Genomic DNA, 24,674 nt, shown 5'->3' on the forward strand with positions numbered 1-24,674 from the left:
TTTTCTATTGAAGAAGAGAGCAAACGATATTTAAGGAGCTCTTTCCTTGAACAGAATGATACAAGACCATCTTAGCAATCTCTCTGCCTATAACCTAGCATTTAAAAGGCCAACTCTTCAGTAACAACTTTAACACTTACTGCATTCTTAATAAGCTTGGTGTGTCTTTTACTGGTGTTTTCACTGTCCAACCAGTGCTCAGTTTTACCATATTGAAAATCGAGTATTTGTGACAGTCAACTGTAAAGGATTCCGGTAGGAATAGCAGCCCGTGTGGTGGGTCTGGCTGGATTAATAAAGAACAAGAAAGAGGCCTTATGTGGGGGCTGGGGGATCTGTAAATAAGCAGGAAACAATCAGTTTGAAAAGGGAGCGTTCAAAGGAGAATTTCTATACCAGATACTGTACAGTCACATGCCCTTTGCCCCTGGTGATGGCGCTGAGGTCTCCAGGTGGAGAACCAGGTGAAGAGGAGAGAGGGTGGACAGCGGAGGGCCAGGCAGCAGCACACAGCGGTGAGTCCTCACTCGCCTCTGCCACCCACCAAATCTGTAGTCCATGTTGTGCTAATCATACATCCGCTAGATTAACAGGCTTCTATTTTTAAATGCAAACACATCCTGGTAGGAAAAAGTCTCACGCATACTCTAGTCCCAGGTATTTATTAGAATAGATAAACACCTTCCACAGACTGAGCCCTGGGAACAGTGATGAGGCATAGTTATTAATGAAATCTACTTCAGTTTTATTTAGCAAACATATCTAGGTCTTACCACGTGCTAGGCTCTGCTCTAACCATTTTACAAGTATTAACAAGGGAACAGGATACGGTCCCACCTGCTCTTGGCCAAATGGCTGCTTCCAGGCATCTTTTCGTTGAGGAAGGGAAGGCCACTCACAGACGGACGTGGCCCTGCTCTGCCCTGTCCCTGTCTGATGAGGAGGAGTGGCGTTTCCACAGGCGTTAGAAGCTCAGGTTGCAAATGCCGTCCAGTTACATACACACACGCCCCCCGCCCATCCTGTACTTCTCCTGTTCTTATTATTTATGTTGTTACTTCCAAAAATTGTTTGAGGCAGGGCACTTACATTGTTTTGCTACAAAGTACAGTCATAACATAAAACCTACTTCTCAAATTATAAAAAAAAAAGAGTAATTTTTCTATATTGTCCACTATACACCAATCATTTACCAACAAGATATCAACGTCTGGAAACTCTAAAAGAAATTTGATATTACCTTTAATGATTGTCTCTTAGTCACATAATTCTCAGACTGAAGCAACTTCTCATAGTCTTCAAAAATCTAATGAAAAGAAAGTAAGTATTAGCGTGTAAACCCAGCAGTGATTTCACTGCTCTAGGAGCTTGCGCGCTTGCTTCAGAGTTCTCGGGGCTGACGATCAGGTCAGCGACGGGGGCCCAGCATCCGTGAAGCCACCACACACACACAAAGGGGCTACAGGCACAAGACACATTCAGGTAAACAAGGGCTAAAGACAGTGAGGTTACGGTCTCTCCAACTGCTGCTGATTATCCTTGAATGCAATTTGCACAACACATTTATCTCACTCCTTCTATAGAAAAGGCCATAAGTTTCTACTGCAGGTTTTGTCATAAGCTATCTTAGCCTTCTTTATTTTCATTTATTATAAATATAGCATCTAATGAGTCTTTATCGATCCATCCAGCATCAATAGTTACTGAATAACCAAACTATAATAACAGTTCATTTCCTAAATTCAAAAATATGTGATTTTCTTTTAGTCTTGAAGCTTTTGGATACCTCAGGCAATACATTTTTCTCCCTTCATGTTCTATACTTTGATCAAGGTATTCAGTTGATCTCATGGGTATTTTCTTGATAACTTTAGGATATGAAAATCACTTGATTTTACAATTATATTGATAATTCTTAATCTCAAATCAAAAGAAGATCCGCAAACAATTTATGAATAAAAAAGCCACAGTTTAATTTCTGTGATTTGGATGTGTGAAGACACAGGATACTGCTAGGCAGGGTATGCCCTGTCTTCCCAGAGTCATCTGTTTCCTTTTATCTTTGTGTGTGGCTAACTAGAAAATGTTGAAGTATGTAGTGGCTTGCATTGTATTTCAACTGGACAGCACTGGTCTAGAGCAGCTACACTAATACTGGAACAAACGTTACAAAGTTTTGCTTCTAGGTTTGTGCTGTTTTCTGCTTTATGCTGTTTCTACTTTATGTTTCTACTTTATACATTTAGCAAAAGCACAGCAGCTCTTGGATGGATCTGTTCATTCAGTGTTCTTTGAACACCACCAAATGTGTGGCACTGAATTAAGTAGGGATACAAGTAATAATGATAAAAATTAATACTGAGTGCTTGCCATGGTACTATCCTAAAAACTTTAAATCTTGTCAAATTCCTACAACAACCCTATGAAGTTGGTATTATTAATATCGTCATTTTTCGGTAAGTGCAGTAACTTGTCCAGGGTCACATAATTGGTAGGAGGCAGGGCAGGACCCTGAAGCAAAGAAAGTAGACACTAAAGTCTGTACTGTATTCTGAACCCCTGTGTTAGATAAGGTTCCTTCCCCTTAAGGAGCTTAAGAACCAGTCAGGAAGATAATATTACAATGTGAAAAATGTGTGGGAGAGAAGAGAGCGACGGAGGGGGGAGAGAGAAAGAGAGAGAAAGAGTGAGTTAGTGTGTGTGTTGTGCGTGTGTGCGTGTGTGCATGTATGCGTGTGTGTTCAGGGGTGGGGGACTAGGGAAAGCTTCCCAGAAGAGTCACACTGTGAATCCCAGCAGGACCCTGAGGGGCCTTCCCAGGGACACACCCCCCCGAGTCCCCCACCTCTTGTTTGTAGAAAAGCTTTAGCTTCTTAGGCTCCCCCCAAGTTCCAAGGAGCAAATTTAATCAGAGAAGTGAGAAAAAGCAGAAGCAAAGGAAAACAGTCAAGCAAGACAAAGTAATAGTTTAACCATAAAACAACATCAAGGACCCTTAGTTCCTCCTGAAGGTCTAGAGGTAACATCCTGAGCCATACCCTTGAGTTGTTCTGCAGACACTAAAACCCCCACCAGGTGGGAGGAGTTAACTGCACACTGACAAGCATAAGCACACAGACCGCATACTGGCTGGAACCAAAAGGTTGATGATGTTAACCCCTGAAATACCACCCTGTCACATCCACCAACCAATCAGAAGTCCACAAGCTGATCAGGCACCCCCACAACCCTTATCTTTAATGTCGCCTTTAAAAATCCTTCCCTGAAAACCACTGGGGATTCGGGCCTTTTGAGCATTAGCTGCCCCACACTCCTTGCTGAGCCCTGCAATAAACTGAAGTTTCCTTCACCACAATCGGTGTCAGCAGATTGGCTTTGCTGCATGTTGGGCGAGTGGACCCACGTTTGGTTCAGTAACAGTTATGGCTGAGTATCAAAAGGATGAGTTGGATTCACCCTTAGAGAAGGGAGCTGGAAGACAGATATGTATTTTGATATTCCTATTAGTAAATAAAACTACTTAGTGACCACGTAAAATAATTCACTTTAGTAAGGGTGGGGTGAGCTTCCATTTGGGGTTACCTATGGCCTCTCAAGGGCAACATGGATGCTCTTAAGTCAGGATCGGAGTGAGCAGGTGCTAGTTGCTTCCTGGAGCACCAGAGCACAATAGCAGGAAGAGATGTGAAAACAAGAAAGCCTTCATCTCCTGCCATCCTCTGTCTTCCTTAAAGTTTCCTGATGACCTGGTTTCCAGGTAATAAAAAAACTGAGCCTATGGTTGGTTTCAATTGTGTTTCATAAATAGGATTAAGTGCTCATAGATCTAAGAGGGAGGGAGAGGAAGCAAGAAAGAATGAGATGAAGACTTAAAAATGACTTGTACTCACAGTGTCATAATTTTGTTCTAAGAAGTCTGCTACCAAAACTTTATGTCTGGTTAGTAAATCCTAGAAGAAGAACAGTCAAGTGAAAAAACTTTACTATAGTTAATACACTTTACAAATCTTTCTTTTCCTTCTGAGATTTTATAAGTTCATTAATTTGAAACATGAACATTTCAAAAGAATATTTGCATTTACATCACAAAATTATTTCCATTTTTAGTTTAACATGTAAAATAACAATTTGTTTCATGTTAAAACAACCGAGTGCTTTAAATTCATATCATTATATTATAGAAATAATTTAACTAGTGAAACAAATGTCACCTAAGAGACAAGTTTATAGTATATTTCTTCAAGCCATAATTCTGTATTGTGTATATGAGATAATAAATATTCAAATAAAGTTTATGATGCTGCTTTAAAAATGTCATTAATAACCACTTTTTAAAAAGGAATGGTCTAAAACCATATCTCACAAGTTAACAGATTTCCAATGATTAACCTTTAGTTTTTTTCCTTAATCGCTTTTAAAAGAGATGTGCCTAGGATGCTGGGAAGCACAAGAATGACATTAAACTGCCATCTCAGCACTGTCCTGCTCTTGGGTTAATGGGCTATGAAGTGTCGTGCAGTTACTAAGTAGCACAATGTGCCCTTTCAAAGTTGAATACAAGTAGCCTGATCTAATTACAGACATAACTCTCAGAAAACTGAACAAAACAAGCATAAAGGAACATTTGCCTCTCAACTCACAACTCAATTATATCCTTAATTCACCTTGACGTTGAAAGAAAACAAGCCTCAGCTAATCCTTTTTATATGCTTAAAGGCTAAATACCCTGTTCCAGGTACCATGCAGAATTTAATTAAAAACCTAACAAGAATGTTAAAGTTTTCCAAAATAAATTCTTATACTTTAATACATATTTAATTAAACCTTCCTAAATGCATATATAGAAGATACAGAACATTACCTCACAGAGAAAAAGAAGGCAGCAATGGTAAAATCCACTTACTTCCCTTTCAATAAAAATTTAAATATTTAAAGCATTTTGCACTGCAATTTTCAAGTTCACAAATAATGAGACTGGCTATTCATTTCATTTCCTATTACTTATTATCACAACTTGATTGACCAGTGAGTCTCTCAATGGAAACATGGTACTTTTTTTCCTAGTAGAACATCAAGTACTGTCCTGGAACTGGAATTTTAAAACAGAAAAACCCTCTAATGAATTCATTTTTGGTCTGTCCTAGGTCAAAATTCAAACTAGTTCCTATATCAGGGGATCCCTGAGAGAGTAAGGTAGTTCCACAGCATCCTTGGAGGTCCCTAATCTTTTTTAAGTGGATATTTAAGATGCCTAGTTTTCAGATATTCTCTTCCCCAATCTCCTGAGCAGTATCAGTGATTTTCTGAGCTGACCCAGGTTAGAAAGAGGCTCTCTCCATGGGCTGCGGCAGACACTGGATTGCTGCGCCCGTGGAGTTCTGCACTCTTAGGACAGTCGTCAGCCTTGAGTGCGAGGACTGCAGCCTCCCATGGCCTCAGGCCCTGCACCTGCAGCGATGGCAGCAATGGAAAGAGCACGTTGCAGATGAGTGCTTCCTGGAAAGACTTTCCTTGCACTGTACATTAGTGGTACAGCAAAGAAAGAGGAATAAGGAGGGAGTTCTGCTAGTAGCAGCTCCTTCCAATTCTAAGGGGAAAAATAACTAAAATCCAGTAATAGAAAATACAGCATGGTAGGGTAGAATTCCTCCAGCACATGTGTATGATGATACAGCCAATAAGTGATTTGTGCACACACTCTTACACTTGAGTGTGTATACATTACATACACATAGATATACCCTCAAATTTAAATACAAAATAAATGTATGCACAAAACTGGAGGGACTATGCATATATATATATATATACACACATATAACATGCATGCATATATACACACAATACATAGACAAATACAGTTGTTGCATTATTATAGATCAAATAACTGAGTGGGGAAAAACTAGGATCCCACCTAAAAAAGAAAAAGCAGAAAATTGCAAAGAAAAATAACATTCAAATTTTAAAGCATTTAAAAAATTTAAAAAATCATTTGAAATAGTGTACTCTTTCATCCCACCTCCTAACAATTCTGTTTTGACAGGACTAGGTTCTAACAGTCTAAGTATTATACCAAAAAAACCTGATATTGATATTCTAGTGAATTCTACACAGCTTGGGAGAACTCGGGGTATAAAGTGACAGAGACACACTCAGTGGCAGGGACATGCCACTCCATCAGCCAGCAGCAGCTGCGTTTGCTGAGGGTTTACCACGTGCTGGACAGTGTATGGAGCACCTTACATATGTTATTTCTAATCTTCACAACTCTTCAAAAATGGGGATGATTTTCCTCACCTCATAGGTGAAGAAAATGAAACTCAAATGTTAACCAACTTGCTCAAGGACATACAGCTAATCAGGTGCAGAGAGAGATGAAATTCAAACCACTTCTTATGTCAATTCTTGGAGGGAGGAAAGAGACTGTGCTTGTAAGGAATCCTTTTAGGGAAAGGACAATTTGTATACAATACCATGACAAAAAAACCAACAATGTTAAAATATTAATGATTAAACTGGGCAACAGTCAACATGCAGCTCAAAACAAAAAGGTTAAGTCTAAGAGGTTAAAAACAAAAGCCAAAACTGAAATAAAACCAACCAAACAAACAAATCTCCTTGAAACCAGCTACTTAAAAACAAAACAAAACAAAACAAAACAGTGACTTATGGTCATTACATTAATCACAGCATTTTGGTAAAATATAGAAAACTGGCATTTTCAATATCAGCTTACTAAGAAACTTTTTATGGTTATTTAGATTTTCAAGGACTTAAGTTCAATGGAAAATACGCTCAAATACAAATCAAAACATTATTATTTTTGTGATTCAATATTGTGCTGAAAATTGAATTGGGCCAAACATGAGAGACATTATCATCAAGTATAGTTAATCCTATTAAATGCTGAAAAAAATCTTTGGGGAAATTTTCAAAAATACTTATTTGCATTTGCTTCTCCCCTCCATTAGAGTTGTTCTATGTTTACAGTTATTTGTGAAGTCTTATTTACAGCTTTTTAAAAAAGGAATTAGTTTCCATGACAGCAGAGTCATCTGATAGAAAAGGGGGAAAAATGGGACACAGTATCTATTAATAGAAAACATCTCCTTAGTTGTTTAGGGAAAGATATTTGCCAGAAAGAAATGGTACCATCCTCAGTGTTAAATGTCATTCTTCTTATTTGATGCACCAACGCCCCTCCTACATGTGTTCTAGATTTACTCTTGGGGGGGCTCATCTGTAGCCACTGTACAACCGTTATTCTGCCACCATGTGATCTAACATACCTTTTAATAGATTTAAGGAACCTTCTCAGAACAGGACCAGTAAATTCCTTGTCTACATATAATATGTAGCTTTGGGCACAAAAAACAACTGCTTTCACCTTTCTCCACTGCTGGAGAGCTGTTACAAAGGACTATTTATCATCTAGGTCAGAGGCAACTTTCAAACCATGCACATAAAGTATACTTTAATATTAGTATATGAACTATGTCAATGTTGTTGAATATGTATTTAAAATAATGTATAAAAATAAAATGTCACACATGGATTATAATTAAGTAAAAATTTATATTTATATCCTGAAAGAAAGAATTAAGTAAATTTGGAATTATGTAACTAGAACAAATAAATTGCTAAAATGCCTTTAAAGAAATGAATTTGCATATATACATTTAAATGAGTCTTGTCTGTTTTATAATTAACTTGAAAACCTATTTTTTTCAATGATGCTATTACAACATCAGCTTAGAGTATTGTTGGAATTCCTCTTCTAAAATGGCCGCCAGGGTTAATTTGGAGACACTAAAGAAAATCACTCTGTTTTAGTCATTTTGAAATTTATTTTTATTATCATTGTAATTATTATCACCAAAACCCAAAACAGTTCTAACTTTCTTCATCACTCACTTTATCCACTAACTGGGATGTCAAATAGCTTTTTGCTGTTTCTAACACTTTGATCTGCCCTTGCAGGATAAAGATTTGCCATTATTGAAAAATGAACATGCTATAGACACTGATACTGATTTCAAAATAAATTAAATAATAGCAGAAGCATACGAATAAGTACATGGTTTTCTAAAATAGAAATTTTGAATGCGTCATGATTTACTGGATGTACAAGTTCTAGCATTTCAGTTTGCAAATTAGCTACACTATTTCTAATATGCTTTTTGATCTTCTTTTGGATGGTCAGACTCAGAAACAGAAAGTAGAACGGTGGTTGCCAGGGGCTGGAGGGCTTGGGAAATGGAGTTGTTGTTTAATAAGTATAAAGATAACAGTTTCAGTTTTGCAAGATAAAAAAATTCTCCAGATTGGTTGCACAACAATATGAATATACTTAACACTACTGAACTGCACATAAAAAATTAACCATCATAAATTCTGTGGTATATGTATTTTAATAGTTTTAAAATTTTTAATAAAAATTAAGTTAGATTAAATTTATTTCCTATATAACACAGTAGGTAATAAGCTTATAAAAATATAGGTGATTATATATTAGTATTTTGTTTCACCATATGGGAATTTAAAATTACACTGATAAAATAATGTGATTCCTTCATACCCAAAGATGTAGCTGTCCATCTCCCTTCCCAGGGCCTTTCCTTGGAGTAACCACTGTTACTGTTTCCCAGATACCCTTCCAGAGGATTCCGTGCATGTACACTTTAAGTGGCAGCTTACACCCTTTGCTTTTAGCATAAATGAAAGCACACTATACACAGAGTACTGCAAATTCCTCTTTCACTTATATATTGGAATTCACTTCATATGAACTTATGACAAGCATTCTGAGTTGCTTTTTTTGTAATGTGAAAATGGGTCTAACAGACTGCGTTCTATTTACTGAGTCCTCCTATGATCCACATTGTACACAGTTGGCTATGCTCAGGCCTAAGGAATATAATTTTCTGGTTTTTAAAATTAAACTGCCTCTTCAGAGGCCAAATGACTAAATGCTGAAACTAAATGACCCAGCTGATTAAGAAAAAAAATTACCTTAAAAGTAGCAAAGGCATCTGAAGCAATATCAAACGTTGACAACTCCACATACTTAAAGAAATCTCTGAACTGATTAGAAAAGAGGATGATTTTGGCAAGTGGTTCATGTCGAATACATTCTCTCAGCATAATCCCACAACGTAAGGCAATCTGTGGGGCTTCATATCTAAAGCAGAAACGAGACAGAAATAGAGAATTATGTTATCCTATTAACAAAATGATATTAATGGAATCAAAAGAACCATTTCAATACTGCTGTTAATAAAAACTCAGATACCATTTGTCACAGTTCATTCAAACACCACTCATTCAATACCCAGGGAATATTTACAATGTGCCTGGCACTACTCCAGACGCTGGGGATACAGCAGTAAGCAGACAAGGTCACTGCCTTTCCTAGCGTTCACATTTTAGTAAGAATGCATCTGGAAGGGGAGGAGACGGACTATGAACAATGAGAAGATAATTTCATGTATTTCAGTGCTATGAAACTGAAGACACTAAAATGGGCACCCTATAGTGTGTGACTACTTGATTTGCTTTACTTTAGACTGAGTGGTCAGGGAAGGAGCAAGATGCTCCAGGCAAAGAGACTAACTGTGCAAAGGCTGCAAGGAAAGAACCAGCAGCTCTGTAAGCCAAAGGTATTTAAGAGAATTCATTAAACTAGGGTGATATTTATTCATTTTTGTTATCATCCGAATATTCCCTGAAAAATTCATATTAACATTAAATGCTAATACGTTCAGATGGGCATGATTCTTTGCAGAATACTTTAAAAATACCAATTTATAGTGCTTGCAATTTTTCTTAGAAGAATTTGAAAATCAGCCTATTGGTACACATGGAAGAGTTATAAGGTGGGTTTTATTAAAGATGCTATAAAGAGGGGTATGTTTCCTGAAATGTGGTGGAGAAAACACTGCCGTTTAATGACAGGGTACTTAAGAAAATAGAAAATGAAGACTGTTGACCAAGAGAAAGAACTTAAGAGACAGGCAATTAAAATCCAGACTTATTAGTAAAATATTTATGGACTTATTTTGCTTTAAACTTCTCAATTTCATCTTCCATCACATCCCTTAATTCCTTGGGGTTATGTCATTCTCTCAACCTAGAATGCCCTTCTCCTTAAGTTTCCACTTCCAAGATTCTCTCTCATTTTTCAATACTTAGTTCAAATGCCACCTCCTCCTTGAAGTGTTTCCCATCACCTACCATTCAGAATCACTCTCCCCTCCCTCATCCTTCTACAACAGCTTGTCTGTAATTCCACTTGAGCACTCTTCTCAATCTGTTCTATACTACATTGCAGTAGGTTGTTGTAAATCCGCTTTCTTTACCTCATTACAAACAACTTAATTTCTGAGGATATGTTTTACTTATCCTACTAGCTTCCCCTCTCCTCCTCTACCAGAGTCTCCATATAGTATCCATGTCTTATTTATTGTTACCTTCCCCCGATCCCTACCCCAGTCTCTGAAGAGTGCCTAGCATAATGTTTTTCACAAAAGCATATAATGAATTTAACAAACTTCAAACTCTGACTAAAATTCTTAATACTAGAGGACTCTAATGAGACACAAACTTCGGCTTATAGACAAAGCTGTATGGTCTCTAGCCAACATCTTCTCATTTCTTAATTCAACTGTCAAACTGAGACTATCTACAAAAAGTTTTTATTTGAACTTTTGTATATAATTAGTTCTTTTTCTTTTCATTTGGTGAAGTATATTAGAACCATCTTTGATGCACTGACTATTTTTGAGAACCAAGAAAATATTTTAAAAAATACTCCTTGGGGTCAGAATACTTATCATTCCATCCCAGTAGTTTGTACACAAGAGTGGAAATGTTATTCTCTGAGATGACAACTTCTTAAAGTTAGGAATAAGTTGGGATATATAAAGAAATTCCTAGTTTTCCTCAGTACTCTTTAAGGGATCTGTAATTCACATACATCATTTCAACCTGACTACCTTCCAAGATACTGACTTTTGATAGTTTATTGCCTACTATATAAAGAAATGCTCCAAAAGTTAAGCCTATCTGAAGTTTCAAATCCCAATAATATTAATATCCTTAGGTTTGGCAAAGAATCAGTATTTATATCATCTATTCTATTCTACTTGTGGATAAGATTCTCAAGGACAAAGACTATGACAAATCACTATGTTCTCCATAATGACTAACTTAATAGCAGTTGCCAATAAAGGTTAATCCAATCTATGTTGAACCACTATTTTATAGAACTGAATTATATCTTCCTTCCTATTCTTAGTTTGGATCATATAGTCTGGAGTGTGTCAGTGTGGCACGCTACTTCATGTGCATGCTTATCCAAATAACAGCATACAAGATCTGTTTCAAGTTTAATGAAAGTCAAAATGTAACAGCAGGGAGCTACAATAATCATTACACAGAAAATGGTTAGAAGAAAGATCTTGTGTCAAGAATATCTCAACTTAAGAACACAGATTATGTTATGTAAGGGGGAAAATGACTTATTGCTGGAAGCAAAACAGTGTCAGCTAGCGCTAGGAAAAGTTTTGTAAAATGCTGTTCAACAAACACTTGGCCTCAATATAGTCAAGAAATCTTGCTTATAATCTAGAAACATTTGCTTACCTTGAAAATAATGAGCTAACTCCATCCACTGAAAAGGCTGAGATGCGACAACAATCCAATGTCAGTGAGCATCCCTAGCATCTGGATTATAGACTCTAAGAAACATTTATCACCAAAAGGAGCAAGAGTCCTGGGTAGAAATGGCTAATTCTAGGTCTGTGTTAGGAAATGTACAAGATGGGACTATTATATCTTGCACCAGAAAGCAAGGAAACTCTCACAAACTAATGGTAGTGATATTAAAAGGGCCTGGGTCAACTTGAAGAGGCCACAGATGGATAATCGAGCATCAGTTTTTTTTAAGCTTTTAAAATTTTTAATTGAAGTATAGTTGATTTATAATGTGTTAGTTTCAGGTGTATAACAAAGTGATTCAATTATAGATATATATTCTTTTTCAGATTCTTTTCCATTATAGGTTATTACAAGATATTAAATATAGTTCCCTGTGCTATACAGTAGTTCTGTGTTATTTATCTATTATATATAGTAGTGTGTATATGTTAATCCCAAACACCTAATTTACCCCTAGCCCCCACCCCTTTCCCCTTTAGTAACCATAGTTCATTTTCTATGTCTGCGAGTCTATTTCTGATTTGTACATAAGTTCATTTGTATCATCTTTTTAAAATTCCACATATAAGTAGTATCATATATTTGTCTTTGACTTACTTCACTTAGTATGATGATCTCTAGGTCCATCCGTGTTGCTGCAAATGGCATTATTTCTTTTTTATGACCAAGTAATATTCCATTGAGCGTGCATATGTGTGTGTGTGTGTGTGTGTACATATACATACACATACCACATCTTCTTTATCCATTCATCTGTCAATGGACATTTAGGTTGCTTCCATGTCTTGGCTATTGTAAATGGTGCTGCTATGAATATTGGGATGCATATACCTTTTCAAGTTGTAGTTTTATCTGGATATATGCCCAGAAGTGTGCAGCTATAAGATATATGGAAAAATACTAAATCTGCTAGTCCATAATGATACTACAGGGATACGGGGGTGAGGAGGAGGAGGAATTAGGAAGAAGAGGGAGAGGGAGAAGGACAAGAGGGGACAGAAAGATAAATAAAAAATACATATATATGTATATGTGTGTGTGTGTGTGTGTGTGTGTATATATATATATATATATATCACTAAGTCACTTTGCCGTACACCTGAAACTAACACTGTAAATTGACTACACTTCAATAAAAAGTAAGAATTAAAAAAAAATACTCCAGCCAAAAAAAAAAGAAAAGAAAAAAAGAGAGGGGGTTTTAGGAAAGTAGATGAAATGAACACAGCAAAATAACGATGGTTGTTAAGGCTGGGTGATGGGTACATGGGATTTCTTTGTACTTTCTACTTTTGAGTATGTTTGAAACTTTTTGCAATAAAATTTTTAAAATAAGATTAGTGGGAGAAATTTATTATTTTAATATTGGACTTCTGGAATATCTTCCACTAGCAGTGGTTCCTTATGGATCACTGATAGCAGTTTAGTGATCTCATCCTCAAGTTCCCTCAGTACCCTTGAATGTCACTTGCATGGGCTAGGAGAAAAGTTTGTTGGGTAAGAAAGTCCTTTTCAATAATCTTTTCATAAAATATGGGCTCTAAATCCTTTAACCATGTTTTGTTTCTCATATTTGTTGATTCTCCCTGATAGACTAGAATCAATTTCTTTCTGTCTTACATTCTTTTTTTTTCTTTTTTTTTAATCTGTCTTACATTCTTTATGGTTAGACATAGGTTCAATACAGCACGTTACTATCATATCCCTAAATAACATTACTGTTTGATGTATGAATGTACCAATAAGTTATGTCCCAACTTTTCAATTTTACAAGAGATAATTCAGTAAAAATTCTGGCCTTTAATAAAGGGCTAAACCTCTAGCACTTCAAGATAACCTAGAAAATGATAATGGGTAAAGTTGTGATTCCGGAACAATGGTTCCATTGTCTTCCTGTTGTATACCCTGTCGCCAGGGCCTTCTCTATTTCCCTCTTCCTTCCCATCTGGAGGGTCCTCAAATCTTATTAAGGGTATATTAAAGGTAAAGAAGATGGGACTTAAAATCAGATCTGGATTGAAAACTTTGCTCTGTCATTTATTAGCTGTATAATCTTGACCAATAAACTTAACTCTAAGTTTCAATTTCCTCATCCGTAAAATGGTAAGAATACATAGTCCTCACAGTACACTAGAAGGATTAAATGAAATAACATAAGAAAAGACATTGAATGCAACATCTGGCACATAGCAAGCACTCAATAAATGGTATCTACAAAACAGGATGTGAAGAAATGAGTTTAAAGGTGGGTTAAAAAATACAAGAAGAATCATTATAATAGAGAGTAAAAACCAGAGGAGTCATCACCAAATTTTGACAACAGGTTCTTTGGGAGAAATTAAGGTATGCTCTCCTTTTCTATATTATACATTACTAAAATGTTTGAATTTTTAAATAATAAACATATATTTCTTTGAATCAGAAAATAAAGTTTAAAAAATATCTGCTCCTCTTCATTTCCAATATCACCACTGAAGTTCTGGCCCTAATTATCTCTTGCTTGGACTCTTCCAAGCTGGAATCTCAGACCCCCAACTCTCCAAGCCATTTTCCATATTGCCACCAGAACTCATCACATCTAGTCATTGAGTGGTTCCATGTTGCCTGTAGAATAACCTTCAGACTCCTTAGTAGGACATGAAAGACTTCATAACCTGGTATTAGCCTTTCCAGCTTTATCCCCATCCCTACTTTCCATTCATACTTGGCTCCAATTGCATCAGAATCCTTGTCATCCTCCAAACATATTGTGCATTTTGATGCCTCTATGCCTTTGCATGGAAGGTACCTAATCTTTCTACTCTCTGTGTCCATTTGGCAATTTTCTACTTTAAGACCTGCTTCATTTTTGACATCCCAAGCAGAGATCATGGCTTCTTCATCTGTGCTCCCATAGAATATACTGGTAAAAAAACAAGTTGTAATGAGTTATCTCTTCTCACTGTTTGAAGACTGCTTGAAGACTCAGTTGTTCTGAGAGTGCAGATTCTGGAGCCACACTACTAGAGTTTAAAGCATACTAGCTATGTGACTTTGGATAAGTTACTTAACCTCTCTGGGTTGTAATATTCACATTGATAAAATGGGTATAATAACAAGAACAACAACAATAACAATAACTACCCACAGGACTATTATATAAATACATGGCAGGACCTGACATGTAGTAAGTACTATGTTACCTACTACTATTACTATTACTTACTATTATTAGTGCTGTTATTACTATTATTATTATTGAAGACCCTAATAAATGAAGTAATTAGCAGTTTCAGTCTTACAAACTAAACTAATGATTAACTTTTTAGAAAAAATGGAAAGACATTTTATAAAACTTTCCTGATGAATCAGAATTGAGGGAGTTATGCTTAAAATAAACAATTCCTATTTTTCCATTGTGTGCTATAATTACATGGAAATGGAGTCTTAGAAATCTATACATTAAGAAAGTAGCATTTTAAGTAAATGATTCAAAATTATTTTTCCACATATCAGAAAATACATAAAAACTAAGTTTTTTCTTAAATACAGAAAAAAGGATATATAATTATTACAAATTATCCATTAAAACAGGATTATTTGTAAATATAGGTGATGAATGAACAGAAGAGTTCATATTTCAAATATAAGGAAAATTTCTACTTACATCAGCTTAATAGTTTGTTCAGAAATTGAATAATCTGTTGCATCAAATAATTTGTCAAAGAATAGTAGCCACTTGAATTCATCATAAAATTCACCACCAAAAAGGACAGAGACACATTTTCAAATAATTAAAGATATAATAAAGATATATAAAGATATACTGATTATTCATACTCAGTAAACTTTACATGTAATCATAATTTAAAAAAAAAAAACATGGCCTCACATGTTTTACAGAATCAGAAACATAATCCAGCAGTAAAAAGTTATTAAAAGAGATTCCAATCTTTATCATGTGTCTCTCAAAGTTATCATTTTGTAACTTACACCACTTCTCAAACTCTGTTTCCTCTTCTAATTCGCTCTGCAGCTACTTTAAAGTCTCCACTATGAAACCTCCCAAACCCTCTCCTGGTATTGGTGGGTTTTCTCCCTCTGATCCCTTTCTCCTCACCTCTGAGTCCTGTTTGTGCTAGTGGACATAATCTCCTAGCTTAGTCTAGTTTCCTTGCCTGGCTTCCCATCACCAGGTTTTTTTCTCAACTCTCTCCACTGAAAGAGGGGGAGGCGGTGAGAGAAACAGAGGGGACAACTACACACTAATGAATCCTGTGCACATCACAAATAATAAAGGCTCACTATAGATCTGTAATATGTTCCAGCAGTTAAATTATTAATGAATAATAATTAGAATTAGTTGCTTATGTTCTATCTCATTATTTCTAGAAAGGGAAGATAAAGTTGTTTTCCTCAGTATAAGTTGTAATTCTTCACTAAGTTAATTTAAAAAATAAATATCCCATTATGCTAAATTTTCACATCTTCCACAAAGCATATAGAAGGTATAAACGTATATATGTATATTATACCATACATAAAAGGAATGAAATTACTTTAAAATTACCCTACAACCATACTTTGTAACTTATTGGATGGCTTTTCTGCTTCATTAATCTGAATTCTTAAAGCTTAACAGCAATAAGTTCCTTGGGAAGAAGACACTAAATCCATGTCTTTAGCAGAGCCACTCGTATCTGATGCAGTTCTTTGCACAAAATAAATACAAGACAGTTGCCATCACCTGACTGTTATTCAGTGACAGCAGCTCCAGGAAGGAGATCCTCCAGACCAATCATTGCCACTCCAGGAATGAAGCGTGTGGAGTTGCTTGCACCCCTTCACACAGTGACCCCACAGTGAAAGATACTGTTTCAGACTGTCCACACCACCACTCTTCTGCATCAGCTGACATGATCCCCACTATATTTTTAGGACAAGACATTTCAGCATTCTCAAGGGATCATTTATTTACAAACTAACTTCAAATGACTATTAATTTATCTTCACTTCCTGAAACACAAATCTGATATTCTTCTTTTCCCAAAACTCTCCAATGGCTCCCCATTTCCTACAGGAAAATGCCAAATGCTTTAGCTTAACATATCAGAATCTCCAGAAGCAGGTACAAATTGGTCATTTCAGCCTTATCTACAAATGACCAGCTATGCAGATCACATCCTATTAAATCTTGTAGATCTATCTGAGCTGGAAAAGAGCACTTTCCTTTATAATATTATTCTGACACTTATGCATCTATGAGCACCATGTGCTTGGTGCTATGCTCTGCAAGAACTATCTCACTGAAGACTCATAACGACCTACTTAAATGAAGTAGGTATTGTTATCGTCTTCATATTGCAGTGAGGAAACCAAGACTTAAGGAAGTTAGGTAACTTGCCCAAGGTCTTAGCAAGTAAACAGCAGAACTCTAAAAACACAGGTCAGTCTGACAATGCATAGTCAATGGCATTTAACACAACATTATTTTAGTGCAAAGGTAATATCACAAATTTTACTCTTATTTAACAATAAGGAAACTGAAGCTTAGAAAGATACAGTGACTTGCCCAAGGTCACAGCCAAGAAGTGCAAGAGACCAGAAAAAGCAATAATCAGAGAACAAAACAAAAGTTATTATAAATTAAAAATAGCATTACTGAAAGGAAAATTTGTAGAGTTTATCTTCAATAGAAGATAAAATTAAGAACATCTCTGACAAGTAAAACAAAAAGACCCAGAAATGGAAAATAGAAGAGATAAGAAATCAATCCCAGAGATTTATCTTTGATTAACAGGAGATCTAGAAAGTGAGAACAGAGAAAACAAAAGGGAATAAATCTTCAAAGAAATAAAATGTGACAGAGAATGTTAGCTGTCCACTGAAATCCATTCTTCAATTCTTGGGCACTAGACTACATTTCTCAGGTTCCCTTAAGAATTAAGGGGCCAAGTGACTAAGTGCTCTCAAACGGAATGTGAGTAGGAGTAATGTGAGCCATTTCCAGGCCTGGCTCATAAATTCTCCCATGTATTTTTGCCTTCCTGTGGGCTGAAATGGCAATCAACAAAGTGATCTTAGGAACCACATGTTGAAGGAACCCCTGCTGACCTGCTCTATTACGTGACAAATAAACTTGTCCTGTAGTTGGATCACTCTATTTTGGGGTCTATTTGTTATAAAGCTTAAGTTTTGTTAGAAACCCTAACTAATACATGACACATGTATATTTCCCTTTCCAGAATCAAAAGACTTTAATTCTCCAGTAAAAACAATACTTTGCACAAAAAACAAAGTAATCATAGAATAGTACTTTGTTCAACAATGAATAAATATTTCATAGCTATATAATATGAATGAGATTTTAATAAAATAAAAAATTGTAATAAAGTACATTGGGAGGGTGAGGGGGAAAAACGGAGTAACAGTGATGGTGGAGAAACTAAATTGTCAACTAGTCTATGAGAAAGTTAAAAGATTTTTTTTTAATTGGTAAATCAAAAGATTAGTAAAAGCCCATTATTTGTAATATAGAGGTAAATATCAGATGAAGAAGTAAAAAAGATGCAAGTCGTTCACTTTGGGCAGTGGGACTGAGGACTGGAAAAGAAGGGGCAAAGAGCTGCTGTTTGTTGATATATCTGATTTTTAAACTATTGGTATGTATTATTCTGATATAGTTAAATGTTTAAAATGTACAAGAAAAGATTTGGGAATTGAACACAGATGAGATGGACTAGGTATGCAACAGCATGCTAGGTTCAAGATGGTAAAGCAGAAAGGTACGGAAGGGGAAGCAAAAGATAGTCTGCTATCCCCAAGCCTTGCTACACCCAGATTTCTGGTCTTAGGAGTTAGGGTAGCCTCAAAATGCTCATGAAATATTCATAAATGAGTATACATAAAAAGTAATAATCGGGGATTCTATTATCTGTTATCTGACTAGGCTTTAGTTTTTTGGCTGCCCTATGGTCCCATATACATACACGTGGAAGCATGTCATCTTAGTAGATGCTAGCCGTGGGAAGAATAGTGTGTGTGTGTGTGTGTGTGTGTTTGTGTGTAATGAGGGGATTCAGTCTTACGCAAAAAGGATAAATGGGCAGCCAGGAAAAGGGCAGATTGGGAAACACAGGCAATAATGTAATAGGTATAGATAACAGGAAAGTGGAGGAAAGAGAGGCAGTGAAGAAGGAACTTTATTTAAAAGATTTTGCTGCAGCCTAAGTAATCACGGAGACATAAACCTGGAGGGCTGACTTCAAATATGGCAAATACATTTATTGTGATTCCAAAAGGGAAGTGATTGTATCTCAAGTGAATCTAATGCTATGTACTTTTAACAACGTTTTAAAACTCAAACCCACTTTAAAGGAAACCGTGCACCTACCCTTTGAGGAGCATAAACAGGACATGAGGATGAGCACTGATGTACTCCACAGTAGGACTCCGAGTGCCTATCTGTCTTCTCAGGATGTTGTTAAAGATATGGGTTACATCTTTTTTTCCCTGTAAAAGAAATAAACTTTGTTGTATGCTTTAAATGGGTGAATTGTATGGCATGCAAATTATTATCTCAAAAGCTGTTTATATACATACACACACATTCAGAAACAGCACTATCCTTTATAATATGCAAAAACATTAATTTATTTTTTCATATGTCTTTAATCAGCTGTACTTTCAAACATTCAAACACAGAGTGTACAAAATTGATGCAGCTCCCTTCCACAGCATTTGCACTATAAGAAGTTAGAACAAATAGAAGTCTATTTCTCACAGTAGTAAATGAAATGGCACAGAAGAATATAAAATAGTAAGAAATATGACACAGCTAAATTCTTTGGCTTTTTACCTCTTAGCTTAGACAAGAAGAAAATCATTAACATTTTTAAAACCTTCATAAGTAAGGAGGGAAAATATATGAAGAAAATAAAGACTTTAGCAAATGCAGGTTTGAATTGAATTCCTTTTTCTTAGATACACTTCATGGTTATTTTCCCCTTCCACTTTATCCATTCCCCTTCCACTTTGATGCATTAAAAAAAAAGAACATGAGTTTTCTATTAGTAAATATATTTGACTTTAAGTGATGATAAGAAATCATACCTAACTTAGATGAATTGAAGACACCACTCAGTCCCAGTAGCCTGAGCCAGAGGAACTGTAGCCCATCGTGGGCAGGGCTTCTTAGTGTCCTCACATACAAGACCTGCCACTCTCACACACCCTACAACCTGAGACTAGCCTGTTTCTCCAGTTGAAGCTCCAGACTTTCCATTCTCATTTACTGTGGCCCTGATCCTGGCCTTCATCTCACAACTGAACTATTGAAGGGTGCCTTCCAGTTATGCCCTCCACCTCAAAGCATCCTTCACTCTGCAGAGTGAGCTACCCAGAAATGTAAATCCAACCAGATGATTCTCTTCTCTTAAGCTCTTCAACAACTCCCTTTGCTTAGAAAAAAAGCCCAGTGCTTTCCATGACCTGGTCTTGCTTACCTCTCCAGCCACTTCTCACTTTCCAATTCCGACCTCAAGTTCTATTAATACCAAACTGCTGTAGGACCTACACTTACACACGCTTATACATGTTATTTCATGCTTCAGCATCTTTGTTCATACTCTTCCTCTTCTGTTTGTCCTGAGTGCTTTTCCTTCCTTTCTTTTTCTAGCTAGTTTTTAGTCATCCTTTAAGATTCAGTTCAGGAGTATTCACCTCTAGGAAGTGGCCCTCTATATACAACACCATCTCTGCCTGTATCAACTAGTACCTCCTCTTTCCCTACTTCCCCCTCCACCTATATGACCACTGTCACAGCAACTAACGTTATTTAGTGCTTATCTGTGCCAGGGACTTTTGCTAACAACTGTATAGTGTACATATTATAAGTAAGGAAATTAAGGACTATCAAGGTTACATTAAGGCTCAGTATATAGTAAGCATTAAATATTTACTGGACTGATTTATTAGTTTAGAGACATAGCCATCCAAAAACTCTTTATCACAAACATGGGCCACTGAATCTCTCTTATCTATTAATGTGGCACTTTTTTTTTTAATACCAAAAGAACTAAGACCCCAAATGAAGAGAAGACAATAAGATTATTCAATTAATTACTCAATTTGAAAGCTACTAACCATATGGACCAAGTACTGAAGAATAGTAATATAAAAACATTCTTAAAGGGTATTATTCACCTTATTAAAAACTGGCTCAAAATGGATCACAGACTTAAATATAAGACATAAAACTATAAAACTTTAAGGAAAAATTAAAGGAAAATCTCCAGGATATAGAGTTAGGCAAAGACTTCTTAAACTTGACAGTGAAGGCACAATCTATAAAACAAAAATCAATAAATTTGGACTTCATTAAAATTAAGAACTTTTGTTCTGTAAAGATCCTGTTAATAGGATGAAAAGAAAATTATAGACTGGGAGAAACTACTTCACATATATGACAAAATCTAGTATCTAAGATATGTAAAGCATCCTTTAAAACTTAATAGTACGGAAAACAAACAATTCAATTAGAAAACGGGTAAAAGACATGTAGAGCCTTTTCATCAAAGAGGATATACGGATGGTTATAAGCACGTAAAAGATGTTCTTGATCTTAGAGGAAAAGCTTTCAGTTTTCCGCCTGTGAGTATGATGTTAGCTACGGGCTTTTCATACACAGAATTTATTATGTTGAAGTATGTTCCAACTCTACCCAATCTGTTCAGAGTTTTTATTATGAAAAGATGTTGAATTTTGTCAAATGCTTTTCCTGTGTTATTGAGATAATCATAGATATTTATCCTTCATTTTGTTAATGTGGTATATTACATTGATTGATTTGTGGATGTTAAACCATTCTTGCATGCCTGGAATAAATCCCACTTGATTATGATGTATAATCCTTTTAATGTACTGTTAAATTTGGTTTGCTATTTTGTTGAGGATTTTTGCATCCATGTTCATCAGGGATACTGGCCTGTAATTTTCTGGTCTTACAGTGTTTTTTTTCTGGCTTTAGTACCAGGGTAATGCTGGCTTCACAACATTAGTTTCGAAGTGTTCCCTTTTCTATTTTTGGAAGAGTTTGGGAAGGATTGACATAATTCTTCTTTAAATATTTATTAAGTTCACTGATGAAACTATCTGGTCCGGGTCAGTTTTGGTGGGAGGCTTTTGATTACTGATTCAGTATCCTTACTTGCTATTGCTCTGTTCAGATTTTCTGTTTCTTCATGATTTCATCTCAGTAGGTTGTGTGTTTCTAAGAATTTATCCAGTTATTATTAGTTGTCCGATTTGTTGGTATATTTGTAGTAATTTCTTATGATCCTTAGTATTTCTGTGTTACCAGTTGCCATGTCTCCTCTTTCATTTTTAATTTTACTTATTTGAGTCTTCTTTGTTTTCTTCTTGGTCTAGCTAAAGATGTGTCAATTTTATACTTTAAAAAACCAAGCTCTTAGTTTTATTGACCTTTTCTATTATTTTCCTAGTCTCTCATTTATTTCTGCTCTGATCTTTGTTATTTCTTTCCTTCTAGTAATGTGGGGTTAGCTTATTCTTCTTTTTCTAGTTCCTTGAGATGTAAAGTTAGGTTATTTGAGATCTTTCTTTTTTCTTAATGTAGACATTTGTTGCTATAAACTTTCCTCTTAGAACTGCTTTTGATGCATCCCATAAGTTTTAGTATGTGTTTCCATTTTCATTTGTCTCACAATATTTAAAAATTTTCTCTTTTGATTTCTCCTTGACCTATTGGTTGTTTAGGGGCATGTTGTTTAATTTCCACATATGTGAATTTTCTAGTCATAAAAGATGCCTGATATTCTTTCAATCATCTTAAATTTACTAAGACTTGTTTTATGTCCTAACATATGATCTATTCAAGACAATGTTCCATGTTCGCTTGAGAATGTGTATTCTGCTCTTGTTGGATGGAATGTTTTGTTTATGTCTGTTAGGTTCATCTGGTCTAACATGTAGTTTAAGTATAATTTTTCTGTATTGATTTTCTGTCTGGATGATCGCTCCACTGTTGAAAGTGGGGTATTAAAGTCCTCAAGTATTATTGTGTTGTGTGCATTTCTCCCCTCAGATGTGTTAATATTTACTTTATATATTTAGGTGCTCCAATATTGGGTACATAAATATTTTAACATCTTGATGAACTGACTCCTTTATTATTATATAATGACCTTCTTTGTCTCTTACAGTTTTTGGCTTAAAGTCTATTTTGTCTGATATAAGTATAGTTACCTCTGTTTTCTTTTAATTTCCATTTGCATGGAGTATCTTTTTCTACCCCTTCATATTCAGTCTGTGTGTGTCCTTAAAGCTGAAGTGAGTCTCTTGTTTACAAGACTCATGAATGCAAATACCATTAGCTATCAGAGTCAGCTGATTAGGGGGCCTGTCCCTTGGGTGACAGCCATAAAAGTTAGGGCACTAGATGTGTGGAGAAGCTCCTTCCAGGGAGATACTGGCAACTTGGTTGTCTTGTTGGAGCAAGCTGGAGGAGGAAGAAGGCAAGGGAAGTGCCCATTAGTTTTTTTGGGCTCTGGGAGGATCACAGCTAGAGCAACTAGATACATGTTAATTAGAAACCAGACCCTTAGGCAGCAGCTTGTGAAGCATGTAGTCTAACCCCTTCCAGGGAAAGACTAGGAGATAGACATATTTGCCTGTTCCCTCTGTGCTGGTCCTGCAGGTTGAGGGATGGTAGCAATGTGCTCATGTGCCCAGTAAAACCTGCTTCTTTGTTTGCTACAGTCCTGTGGGACTCATGAATGCAAGCCCTGTAGCTTTCACAGATAGGTGATTTGGAGGCCCATCCCTCAGTTGCCAGCCTTAGTAGGGGCACTTGATGTGTGGTCCAAACCCCAGGGATAAACTGGGAGTTGGGGGTTCCCTCCCAAAAATATGGTGCTGTGCTGGACTAGGGTTTATGGTGAGAATGTGTCTCAGCCTTTCCTACCCATTTTGATGTGGATATTTTCTCAGACAACCAATGAGTCACTCAGCTAGTTTCTGAATTCCTTCTCAGAGGGAATTCCTCTATGTGTAACTATACATTCGGTGCATCAAAGGGGAGAAACTCAGGAGTCTCCTATGTTGCCATCTTGGTCCAGAGTCCCAGTAAATTTTTAAATGATAAAATTCAATTCATTGTTGGTGAGGATATAAAGCAATCTAATTTGACTGATGTCCTAGAATTCACATTGGGAAATCTAGCCTGAGAAAAGAATCCTAAATAACAATCCTAAATATAGGGAAAAAAAGTTTCAGGCACAGAGATATTTATAGTAGTTGTGATAATAAAGTTAGAAACAATCAATATATCAGAATTAGGTATGGTTAAATAAACTGTGGCATGTCTAACTGACAGAAATAAAGAATCAAAACATTAAAATGTTGGCAATGATTAAATGTAAGGAATATCTATAGCTAATCATTGTTTTTAGTTTATTTCATGGAAAGAAATAAAGGAAGAGGTGGAAATAAGGGAGGAAGAAATATAGGAGAGAGTAAAGAAGAAAAGAAGGAAACAGAGCCAGGGAGAAAGAAAGACTAAGGGAAGGATAGACAGAGAGATAAAGAACAGGTACATGGAAAAGCAAATTACATATTCCTTTAAAAAAAAACATAATATAAAATCCAAATCTTAATAGAAAATTGGGAACCTTCAATTTAAAAGGATACTTTAGAATCAGTTGCTCTCATATTTTAAAAATACTAAAAAAAATGTTCGTACAACATGAAATTTCATTTAAACAGATGTTAAAGAATATGTTTGTTGTATAAAAGAGGTATGGCTGTGAATATAAATGAATTTTGAAATGAAAGAAGTCATTTGTTTTGTTCAAACCTTTCTAGACTCTACAGTGTAGTACTGCAGAATAAATATCAGTCCTCTTTGAAATGTCATAAGAACATGTTTTTCATACTTCCCAGTGAAATGCCACAGAACA

General features: G+C 35.8%; 1 protein-coding gene across 4 annotated transcripts in view; it reads right to left on the minus strand.

Moving 5' to 3' along the window:
• The window catches only part of CAB39L (calcium binding protein 39 like), an 86,680-nt gene that overhangs the window by 11,241 nt on the left and 50,765 nt on the right, over nt 1-24,674 (minus strand). For all 4 annotated transcript variants that reach the window (XM_031466422.2, XM_010995190.3, XM_031466423.2 and 1 more), the window contains 4 exons: nt 19,091-19,209; nt 9,013-9,181; nt 3,891-3,950; nt 1,241-1,306 (listed from right to left, as the gene is read on the minus strand). In XM_031466422.2, the coding sequence (XP_031322282.2) occupies nt 1,241-1,306; nt 3,891-3,950; nt 9,013-9,181; nt 19,091-19,209 (414 nt within the window). The remainder of the gene's footprint in view (nt 1-1,240; nt 1,307-3,890; nt 3,951-9,012; nt 9,182-19,090; nt 19,210-24,674) is intronic.

Source organism: Camelus dromedarius, chromosome 13 (assembly GCF_036321535.1).
Source record: "Camelus dromedarius isolate mCamDro1 chromosome 13, mCamDro1.pat, whole genome shotgun sequence".
NCBI lineage: Eukaryota > Metazoa > Chordata > Mammalia > Artiodactyla > Camelidae > Camelus > Camelus dromedarius.